The sequence below is a fragment of the Neopsephotus bourkii genome, unplaced genomic scaffold (genome assembly GCF_033783945.1).
Source record: "Neopsephotus bourkii isolate Nb327-2 ecotype Australia unplaced genomic scaffold, CSIRO-AGI_Nbou_v1 NB_1768, whole genome shotgun sequence".
Lineage (NCBI taxonomy): Eukaryota > Metazoa > Chordata > Aves > Psittaciformes > Psittacidae > Neopsephotus > Neopsephotus bourkii.
Genome location: NW_026902242.1, coordinates 4,837,654 through 4,849,053, shown reverse-complemented (window position 1 = coordinate 4,849,053; position 11,400 = coordinate 4,837,654). Strand labels below are relative to the sequence as shown.

The following is an 11,400-nucleotide window of genomic DNA, read 5'->3' as shown; positions in this document are numbered from 1 at the left end:
GAAGAATAAAAAAAACTGCTGTCAACCACACTCAAGTTCACAGGAGTCTTAATCCACACAAAGAAGGGATCTATAATACAACACTGGTGAAAAACATAAAATTCAAGTCTGTCAAAAGTGGTAGATTGGGATATTAATTTTACCTGATGTTATTTCTTCTTGTAATGCAGTGAATATCTTCTTTTAAGACACATATAAAGCTTGGAGATATGCAGTCAGCTAGTATAAACTACAAAATGCATCTCCCCCCCCCCCCCTTTGCTCTGATTTGGTTTAGCAGCAGGAAATCCCAACATCAGTTGCAGCTTGCCTACATTGCTGGCACAAGAGAAGTTTCTTACATGTGTTTTTAATTTGGTTCTGGAATAAATATTGTGCTTCATTTAAAACAAAAGAAGCCAAAGTCTGATTTTGCCAGTCACCTTTATTTCCCTAGAAAAGTATAAATTACCATCATAAATACATCTATCACCAGTATAAAAATTAGATTCCCATTTATAAAATAAATATTAAAATAGGCAAAGCAACAGGTACCTCCAAGTCCCATCACCGAGATGATTTGATTCTGTACCACATAAGCTATTCATTCACTAACTGTTTAATTAAAAATAAGGTTTAAAATGCAGTAAATACTGCTACCTACTCAGTGCTTGCATGAAGTGAGTTACTACTGACTCAAAAACTGCAAAGCATTTGTTGTAACACTTACTTGGAATCTTCAGACTAGCCTGTCTGTATAGCTGTAAGTGTAGTGTAATCTGGATATGCTTTCCAGATGGATAGCAGCTACCTGCTTCAAGAGTGTTCCTTACAAGTCACCAGTACAGTAGTTTCAGTTGGTTTACCTGTCTCTATCCTAAGATAAACAAAGTTAATTTTATCCAAGAAGTGCAGAAATCATAGTAGCATCTATGTCACACCTGTACTAACAGATCATTTTCCCCCGTTAATAATGTTAAAAGTCAGATAAATACAGGTTTTGTTTCACAGAAACAAAAAGATGTTCCTTTTCATCAGGTAAAGGACACATAGAATCATGGAATAGTTAGGGTTGGAAAGGACCTTAAGATCATCTAGTTCCAACCCCCCTGCCATCAGCAGGGATTTCTCAAAAGTAGTGTTTTTCCCCTCACAAGTACCATAAATCTTCTGGCTCAGAGAGGCCATACTTTCAGAACAGCTGTACCTGGTCAAGTCAAAGTCAGTGTAGCTCAGAATCCTGTTTCAGACAGGACAACAGAAGGAGCTTGGGAAGAGTGTATGAGCAGGGTCAGGCTACTGCAACAGGTCACCAGAACACTCCTCCAGCTACTAGTGGGCCAGCATTTTTCCTCTGGAGTTTTCATCTGTGACTAACAGATTTCTGAATCCATGGAAAAGTTTGGGCTTCAAAATTCCCATACTGGAGAGGCTGAAAGGCTCTGCCGTATTCCCCAGTGCATGGGTTTTGTTGTTGTTGTTGGTTGGGTTTTTTCTTTGTTTTTGAAGTGCTGTTGAACATCAGTGTTGATAGTAACTTTTTCTTAGACACCATTAAGTGGTTCCTTTTCTCTTGCAGCTTTTGCCTTCTTGCGTTTACAGAGGATCACTGACAGGACAACAGCAGAGGTGATGATTGCAATCACTATCACTGCTATGATGATAAAAAATTCTGCTCCATACTCTGCAGGGGAGAAAAAAACATTAAGATTCAGATACCAGAAGCCATAATGTTACAGTGCTCCAAGTTCTTGGAACCCACTCCACTAAACTAAAACACGTTTGCTGCATGGTAAGTATCACAGGAGTGGAGTGGCTACCTCAGTGTGAACTCAGTTTGTTTTCACCTGAACTTGTTGAACTGAGGTAACTCTTTATTTCACCTGGTGCACACTAGATTTTAATCTAGCTAGTGCACTAAAAATACCACCACAGGAGTAAGCCAAACTATTCCCCTTACACCTGCACTACTTCTGTGAAAGTAAGTCCAAGTAGAAATTTATTCTAGCTTAGAGGCTAGCAAACACTAACAGAGGAGGTTTCTATTCAAGTTGTACTTCATTAGAATTCAACTATTATGATAAACAAAAATATGTATCTCGACAAGAAAGGTCATTTGGGGGAGTTGATTTGCTAATTTTAGGAGAGCTTTTCTAGAGTGCAGATATTCTTAACTGGTGGAGGAGAAAGATACAGTACAGCAATTTAATATTATTTCATCATTACTGATGACTTCACATTGAAGAAAGTGTTACCCAAATTGTTTGTCTGGAATTAGACTGCTCCACCAACCACTCACTAACTTATTTACCAGTAAAGAAGTCAATCTGCCGACCTCTGACTTTGTCATGTAACAGTAAAGAAAGTCTCAGTATCTGCTTTTGAGATAGTAACTAAAGTTCAGTTCAAACAAGGCAATGGTTTCCAGCAGGCCTATGCTTTAGAGCTAAATCCTTCAAGTATTTACTTTGGGACCTGTTATTGGGAAGGATCTGAGGAAAGTGATCAGGAAACAACAAAATGAAGCTGAAGGCTAGTGATGCAATCTGAAACCTCAGTGACTAGTCATCAGCTCATACAATTTAAAAGTAGTTAAAATGGTTGGGCAAAACCCTAAAACCAACCCCAACAGCTAAAGATTATAGACTTCTCCTTAGTATGAGTTCTTCTCATGTTCAGATTTTGTCCTCTCACAGTTTATTCTGTAACAGGCATCACAATTCAAGGAAGTGTAAAAATATGCTCAGAATGGAAGTGAGTTTTTGCTTAAGACTGTATGACAAACTTCACCAGATACCTACCATCTAAGATATTCCTTCCTATACTGGTACAAAGCACCATGCTTTCTTGACCATTGCGTTTTTCTCTGCGGGAGGGAATGATTCCCTGTATGTAGAAGCAATAGTTCTTTGAGCTGTCAACTCTTTCTTCAAATTTATGGCTTTTTGTTATTGCATCTTTCTGTAAAGGAAAAAAATAATCATTACAAGTGTTTTCTGCAGGAATTCAGCACAGGAATTGTGTAGCTGTAATACAGCTACATGTAAAAAGTAGAGTTAGACCTTACCTTCCCAGAACTTTGATCTTTCCAGTAGTAGATCTTGTATTCCAAGTCATTTTGGAAGATATCTCGAATACTTTGAAAGCTTCCGTTAGGAAATGTGTATGGTGTAAGTGGATCTTGGAACACAACATTCAGTTTGGAACCTTTTTGTGTGTAATTCTGTATCTCCGGTTTTCCAATAACAGCTAAAGAAGCATTTTCAGAATTAAAACCTGACATCATCCTTTCTCTGCAACATGCTTTTTATTCTTCCTCCCTCCACTCCTTTTCCTCCTCAAATCTGCTACAAGTTTACAGGGCCAAAGTAATACAGTGAAATCCTAGATTATTAACAAAGATAAAATGGTCTACTCACTGCAGCGAGAAACAAATGGTAACTAAACCCTTACGTACTCCCCTGCAACAGGGAAAGCTTTATGCCTGAATTTCTCCATCTCAGGTAGCAGTATCGCTACTGTAAGAATCTACAGGAAAAAAAACCTTTTGGCCCAATCCCAACCTCGGTTGAGTCAATGGAAGTAATCTTGAAAGGAAGTTTCTGGCAAGATTTAGTCCTACTTACTTTGACTATAAGGTGTAAATTTTTCAGAGACTGCAAAAGGTGGTTCTTCAAAGTTATCCATCCCCGAGGATGCTACAGACAGGATGTGTGCTGTGTAGGTCTCTCTCACATTCCTGAGCAGGTCAGTGACATCACACTCTGTTTCTGCTGTCAGTATGCATTTCTTTCTGGTGTCAGATGTCTGTCTGAAAAGAGCAAGAAAGAAGCGTCAGCACTTTCCAACCAGCCTTTCACATATTCAGATAATTTAAAACACACTTTCCCCCCCTCAAACTATAGATTTCTCTTATTCACTGGATAAGTAGATGTACTGAAGGAGAGGAAAAAAAGTCCAAACCCACTATCCTATACAACTATCTTTTATAATTCAAAGTACAATCAAGTAGATAAAATGGGATCCATATTAAAAATTCAATCTTTTATATGAATTTAACAGAAACCATAAGTAGTTCTGAGTTTTTGGTTTGGTTTTCTTTTGCAGTTGACTTATTTAAATTAAACCCCATAAGATGTATAAAGCACTTTGAGAGTGTTATCCCTGATGCATCTGAAAACTATTGCCTTAAGAAACATCAGTTATCCTAGGAAGCTCTGTTGACACCATTGTTTAATGTCTCCTTGTGTATGTCACTTGGGTTTGCATTTATGCAGGTGCAAATGACACTAAGAAACAGACAGTAACAGCAATTTTCACTGCAGACTTAGAATATGGGCAAAACCCATGATCCCTGCACTTCTCTTGCTTTTTAAATTATAGGAACTGGATCTTTTACTTGAGAAATGAGAATGAAACCAGGAAAAAACGTTACTTCCCCATTTTACTCCCTAATAAGAAGGAATGAAAAAACAGATTAGGTATTACTACTTCAGTTCTTGTCCTAGATTTTGCTGGTGAACTAAGGAAAATTCAAGCTGTGTGATCTCAGCTGACAGAGCAAGAGTGCCAGCTCTTTGGGAATTCACAACTGAGTTTTCCTCCAAGTAGGTAAAGTTATACTGAAAAGTCATATGAACTCCCTTCTCACTTCACCAGATTTCTTATGGTGTTACAGATCAGTTAGTGACAGTGTCCTGGAGGTGCCTTGAAAAGGGACAGGGGGGATTGGATCTTTGGGATCAAACAAATGTACTCTGCAATCGCACGTAGATGGGAAAACAAATATTTAAGCACACTTCATCTGTAAGAGCACCTTGTCTGAAGAAGTGCCTCTGTATCAGAACTATACCCAGTCCCATACTGCACCTTGGACAAACAGACTTCAATTTTTTGCAGGCTCAAGTTGCTGGAAAGAAACTCCAGATTCATAAATTTCATAAAATTCATTCTGTGTCTGCTTTTAAGTCTATTAATTTAATCACTCCCTTAAAGAATTAATGAGCACATTAGGCCATTGAACTAATATTTCATCCATTAGTCATGAAAGCACTCTCATTTCTATGCCCCTTTTAAAGACTACATGGTTATTTTCACTATGATGTAGGAGAGTTGATGATGCAGTTTCCCCTTAAGGCATGTTTAATAATGAGATGTGAATTAATATGGGAGCTAAGAACAGCAGAGATTTATTATTGAAATTCATGGAAGTTTTTGTGCAGTATTGAAAGAGTAGCACGTAAGGTGGCTACTTTCTATGTACACAATATTTCAGAGCTTACATAAAACATGATTACAGAGGAAGTCTCAACAGAGGTAGGCAAACAAAGGTGACTTTTAGTATTACCCAGCGAGACAAATTATTCATTGACTATGATTCAACAATTAGAATAAAATGTAGACTCATATTTATCACACACCTCCTAAGACCAAAGATGAAACACTCATTCCAGCTACCCTGGAAGACACAAAAAGATGGAAGTTCTGTCTAAAACATAGTATGTAAGACTGAGAGTTAACTTCTTCAAAGTACCCTAGCCTAAATCTCCAGTGCAGCTTGCCTGCACCAAACCCCAGAACTGAAATACTAATCTAAAGCTCAACTCTCCATTTCTGAAGCGGGTGAAACCAGAAGCCTGAAACAGATATTCTTGTAATCGGATACAAAGAAGTATTAACAGATAGGTTGGCAGTTTTCCTAAATCCTCATGTTTGGGCTCTTTTCTTGTTACATTCAATCTCCAAAATATCCACACACTCTGTTTTCATTGTCTTCAACTGCCATTAATGGACACATCTTGGTGTTATCTACTTACCCATGGATTTCTACTGTATAGAGGTAACCTGATGGTTTTGGCTGCCACTGCAGTATAGTTTTAAAATTGATTGAAGACCAAGTTATATTAACTGCTGTTGGTAGTTCTGGATTGCCTTTAAATACAGAAAAGAGTGCCATCAGTCATATTGGATGTATATCCTGGTTCCCTGCAGTCTCTGTTTACTTAAATGAAACAGTTGCTCTTAATTGCTACTTGGAAAAGTTCTTTTTGGGGAAAAGGCTTGGTCCTGCCCTCTGGGCTCATTCTCCTCTTACTAAAGGAATGCGTCCTGGCAGAAGCAAGAAATGGGAGAAGAAAATAATTTCCCCTCTTCTGACTCTGAAGATCTGAGGTAACTTATCTGGAGTTCTGTCTAATGCTTGCTTTTTGAACTGAGACCTCAGAAGAAGCTACAGAAGCTTGAAGAAACGCAAGTACTATGTCCAGGTCTAGGCCCCTCATTGAGGTGCTGGAGCAGGGCCAGAGAAGGGCAATGGAGCTGGTGCAGGGCCTAGAGCACAAGTGTGATGGGGAATGGCTGAGGGACCTGGGGGGTTCAGTCTGGAGCACAGAAGGCTCAGGGGGGACCTGATCGCTCCCTACAACTGCCTGACAGGAGGATGGAGCCAGGAGGGGCTGGGCTCCGCTCCCAAGGAGCAAGGGATGGGGCAAGAGGAAACGGCCTCAAGCTGCACCAGGGCAGGTTTAGATGGAGCTGAGGAACAATTCCTTCCCCAGACGGTGCTCAGGCATTGGAACAGGCTGCCCAGGGCAGTGCTGGAGTCACCGTCCCTGCAAGTGTTCACACACCGTGGAGACGAGGCCTCAGTGCCATGGGTTAGTGGTGGCCTTGGCAGTGCTGGGAGTGGTCAGGCTGGATCATCTTAAAGATCTTTTCCAACTGAAGTGATTCTATGATTCTATGAGCACGAAGTACCAAACCAATGTGGTGTGGTTCAAACTCATCCCTGGCTGTATCTGCTGCAGAAGGCCTTAGCTAGTACTTTCCCTATTTATTTATTTGGGGAAGATAAAGTCTTTAATAACCAGTGGCTGCCCTGCAGTTCCTTGTGAGAGGGGCTCCCCGCACATGAGCTCAGTGGCAGGCTGAGGTGCAAGGGAAGATGCCGCAGCCGCTGCAGTGAACTGCCTGTGAGGAAGCCCAAGTGGAAAGCCCCGCACAATCTCTGTAACCTCTGGAAATCTATCCTTTCCCTGAGCCAGATCCTATTATCTAAACACCATCTTCTCTGCCTCAACAACCTCGGCGCTGGGGACGAGGGGAAGAAGATCTCGTAGATCTCATTACTGCAGGTCAGCAGGTCCCTGCAGGAGACCCCTGAGGCTCCCCAGCACCGGCCCGGCCATGGTTATGAAGGACCTTCCCCTCAGCAGACACCATCCCGCGGCGACCAGAACGATCCGGTGCTGAAGCGGAGCCGGGGCCCGCCGGCAGTGGCGCTTGCCAGCCTGATGTCCCGCGCCCGGCAGCAGCTGCCCCCTCACCACAGCCACCGTTGCGGGGCGGCTCTGCCTGCCGTCTGGCCTCTCCCCATTCGAAGGACCGAGCACCGCCGCCTTGTCCACCCCCCCGAGCCAACGCCAGCGTCCCGCCCACCGTTACCCACCGGCGGCAGCCAGGCTCCATAGCAGGGCGCTCAGCAGCAGGGCCGGTCCTCCGGCGGCGGCGGCGGCGGGCAGCATCCTCGGGTAGCAATCTGACAGTGTCCCGGCAAGGCTGAAATCTGTGAGCTGCTGGCGGGGCGGTGACTTATATCTGTGTGAGGAGAGGCGGGGACTGCAGCCCGGCGAGGGAGGGAGGCGGTGGGAGCGGCGGGGTGGCCGGGGTCATGAGGAGCGGGGCTGGCGGAAGCGCTTAGGCATGGCCGCGTTGAGCAAGCGGAGCAGGGGATTTTCGAGGAAACCGGAGTTGCTGTAAGGAGAGGGGCACTGGGCACGTCTCCCGGGCGGCTCCAGCCCTGGCACCGTGTCCCCGGGCGCAGCGCACCTGGACACAGTCGCAGTCCGCCTTCTCGGTATGCCCATACACTTGTACCAGCGCTCCCTGCCCCCTCTGTTAGCCAGAGAACGGAATACTGGTGAAGCTGGTCAATACTTGGTAACCAGGTTCACCCCCTTTGGCTGGTTGTGAAGGGCGAGGGGGGCTAGCACCATCCCGGCTTGGAAATGAGTGCTCTGGAGGGCAGCTGGTCCTGTGAAGGTGATATTGGGACTCAGCTAACTGAGGTCCTGGAAGTTCTGAAAGGCTAAATATGTCAGTTCTTGCCTCACCATGCAATCTGTTTGACACAAGCATGCAGTTGTGTCCTCTGTTCTCTAACTCCATGCAGACACGTACATGAATCCTGTCAAACCTCATCTGTCATAAATCATAGAATCAGCTACTTTGGAAAAGACCTTTTTAGAGTCATGAGGTTCAACCTTTACCCCAGGACTGACAAGTCCACCACTAAACCATGTCACCGAGGGCCTCAGCTCTGGGCCTCTCACTGCAAGAGAGACATTGAGGTGCTGGAGTGGGGCCAGAGAAGAGCAACGGAGCTGGTGCAGGGCCTGGAGCACAAGTGTGATGGGGAACGGCTGAGGGACCTGGGGGGTTCAGTGGGGAAGAGAAGGCTCAGGGGGGATCTGATCGCTCCCTACAACTGCCTGACAGGAGATTGTAGTGGGGTGGGGTCAGTCTCTGCTCCCAAGACAACAAATAAGGTTCAAAGTTTCAGGGGCTTATACCTCACCATGAAGCAGGGGCATGTTAACCCTTTCCCTACAAGCTTGCATTGGAAAGGTGTGTCTTTTCCACAGGTAACAGGGAATCTGTGTGGGACACAAGCTTGTTTTGAATCTCAGCCAGCAGCCTTTGCCACAGGCTCCCTGGCCTCTCTGGTGTACGCATTACTCTTTCTCACAGTGCTGCCTTTCTAAGCGCTTTAAGCTTTTGGAGCGTGGGTTTGTGTGCTGTGTTCTCGTCTAATACTCGAGCTCTAGAGGGAGCTCCGTTCGCACTCAGCTAATAGTGATTCATTCTGTGGGGAAGATGGGAAGCAGCCTGTATGGTACAACCTGTAATATAATTAAGGGGAATAGATGCATTTACAGTGTTAAGCTTACTTTTTCTTTTTTTTGGGGGGGGGGGGCTGTTTTGTACAATGTTTTGTACCTGGAAAATACAAGTAGGAGGTGAAGACTAACAGGGAAGTTTTAATTGCCTTTAATATTCACGATTAACACATATGCAAACAAGCAGTTCTGTCTCATAATGCAGAATAAATACATATAGACCAAATGACAATATCCATTTCAGTCACAAACTGCTCTAGGATTCCTATGGAGTGTTCCAGGGTGTAACTAAACCCTGCATTTTTTATATCAGTATAATTTACTAAAATCCAGCCTTCTAATTTTCTTGCCTTGCTTTTGATTAAACTTCACTGTCTCTGTGCAGCTGTCTGTCAGCATTACATCAGTCAGAAACCTTGCATGCTTTTAACTCTGTGTAGAGTACAAATCTTGTGTGACTAGATTTTCAAGATGGTGATCATATAAGATCACAGTCGATTTCCAGAGGACTTTCCAAAGTGAAACATTATTCACTTGTTTAAAGAAAGTAGGTGCTTATAAAGAACTTTAAACCAGCTTTTGGCTCTAATTCCAGTTAATTTTCTTGGAGTTCTGTCACAAAAGATGGAAAGAAGGTCAGTGGTGATTTCCAGCTTTTATGGAGATCTTAGTATCCCCTTCTCCTGCCTATCCTCATTCTCACCTCTTCTGTCATGAGCTCTCATACTTGATATAGGTGGGGAGCCCTCCAAACCCTGTCCGGACTAACCAGCTTGACCCGTATTGCCTTACTCCAGTTTCCACCAAGCTATTTCATTGTTCCTTATCACTAGGCTTTTAGATGAGGCATGGGTGATGGCAGCCACAGTTTGAGTGGTGAGAAGCAGAGCCTGAGCAAAAGGATGTGCATGCATCGAGGAATCAAGCAGACCTTGGGGAGCATTGCATGGTTAGAGGAAATAGGGTAACTTTATCAAGCTAGCCATTTTGAGGGAAGGAAGTCAAGGGAAAATCTGAATGCCAGGAGAAAGAGCATGCCCAGGGGACAGTGTAGCTAGATCAGATAGGCAGGGGAAGGGTGTGCTGGTCAAGAGAGAAGCACACAGGTGAGGAACTGCTGCTGTTGCTGCTGCCTCTGCTCTTCTTCTTTTTCACTAAGTCTTGGTGCAGACTGGACCAAAGAACAGCGTCAGCACTGCCTGACTCAAGGCACCATCCAGTGCAGGAGAGGAGAGGAACCCCGTGCTGCCTAACATGGGCTGATGCCTCTGAGCTGGATGCCTGCTTGGCAGCTAATGACTTAAGTGTGACATGCTGGTCACATTTGCTGCCCACTTCACTGGTATTTCAAGAGCTCATTTAAGATAGACATTTTCCCCCTTATTTCAAATATATGTTGATACATGCAGGCAAGCATTTTACTGACTTAGAGCTCTGCCAATTTCTCTAGAAATTTAGAATTTAGCTTCCATAGTGGAATGTCAAAATGTGGGCATCGACTCTGTACATGTCTCTGATTTAGTCATCTTCTGCTCATTTTACTGTCAGCAGAGAAAAACTTCATTTCTGAGGTAAAATCCATATTTTCCTATTATAGACATTTTAAGTCAGATTAATCTATTTAAATATTGAAATAAATGTGACATTTCCATTGACAGAGGCCAGGATCTTACTATGACTTTTTAGAATATGTGAGAGCACAAGCCTGGCTGCATGCTTTAGGTTAGAAGATGACTTCTCTCTATGACTTCTTCACTCTGGTGGACTCTGTGGAATCAAGCTTGTTCACCATCAGGAAGGTTTGTCAGATTACAAGGAGATTCTACACATTTTCTTTCTGTGAGAAGTATACCATGGAATCAACCTACACATTGATGATGGTAGAAGTGAGGGGAAAAGCCAAACTAACCCTGCAAAACTCCATTTCTTTGCAAAGAGATGCATGCATTTATTTTTATCAAGCGAGCTGCCAGATAGCTAAACTTTGTGTGAGCTATCTGTTTACTAGGTTACTGCTTAGCAAAGCAATTTCAACATAGTGTTTTCTATACTATCGTATATAATTGTTGACGTAGAACTGGAATGCCTCAGGTGACATCAGTGACAGATTGGTTTCCTTATGCTTATAGTTTTGCAAGATGGTAAGTAAAATTTTGTAATGCTAGTGTTTTGAAAGTTTATAGGGCTATAACCATCCATCTTTCCATGCTAATATAAAATCAATGATCTTATCATGCCCAGTAATGTGAATTTACTTGTGTGAGAAAGATCTGAAACCCCTGGGAGCTTTTTCCAAAGTGAAATTGTTCCTGTTCTCTCTCCTTTCATTTGGCTTATCAGATCTTTGTTTAATTTCTCTCAGTGACCCATATGTTGTGTAATTAATTTACTTATATAATTAATTATAGTTAGTGAGAATAACAAGCTTAGGGAAGCAATCTCTAACTTAGTACCCACTTCTATAAATACCTTAAAAGTAGAATAATACAAAAATATCTGAAATAATATAAAAATAGATTAAAAA

General features: G+C 42.9%; 1 protein-coding gene across 2 annotated transcripts; it reads right to left on the bottom strand.

Annotated features, from left to right (window-relative positions):
• Window positions 1-406: 406 nt before the first annotated feature.
• Window positions 407-7,526, bottom strand: F3 (coagulation factor III, tissue factor). 2 transcript variants are annotated; one of them, XM_061378876.1, is made up of 6 exons: window positions 7,427-7,526; window positions 5,796-5,910; window positions 3,606-3,790; window positions 3,047-3,228; window positions 2,781-2,940; window positions 407-1,663 (listed from the first exon to the last, which is right to left on the bottom strand). In XM_061378876.1, exons 1-6 carry the CDS (start codon window positions 7,500-7,502, stop codon window positions 1,524-1,526), a joined length of 858 nt encoding a protein of 285 aa, XP_061234860.1. In that variant the 5' UTR covers window positions 7,503-7,526; the 3' UTR covers window positions 407-1,523. The 2 variants fall into 2 exon arrangements, with proteins under 2 accessions (XP_061234860.1, XP_061234861.1); XM_061378877.1 differs by lacking the exon at window positions 7,427-7,526 and adding an exon at window positions 5,400-5,463 and having other exon boundaries at window positions 5,796-5,912.
• Window positions 7,527-11,400: the final 3,874 nt, after the last annotated feature.

Bases quoted from the DNA above. Each gene is read 5' to 3' on its own strand.
- F3 (XM_061378876.1), bottom strand. From the start codon at position 7,502: ATGCTGCCCGCCGCCGCCGCCGCCGGAGGACCGGCCCTGCTGCTGAGC. The intron at 2,941-3,046 runs GTAAGGTCTAAC...TTTCCTTTACAG, and splicing joins AAGATCAAAGTTCTGGGAAG to AAAGATGCAATAACAAAAAG. The intron at 1,664-2,780 runs GTAGGTATCTGG...TCTCCCCTGCAG, and splicing joins AGGAAGGAATATCTTAGATG to AGTATGGAGCAGAATTTTTT.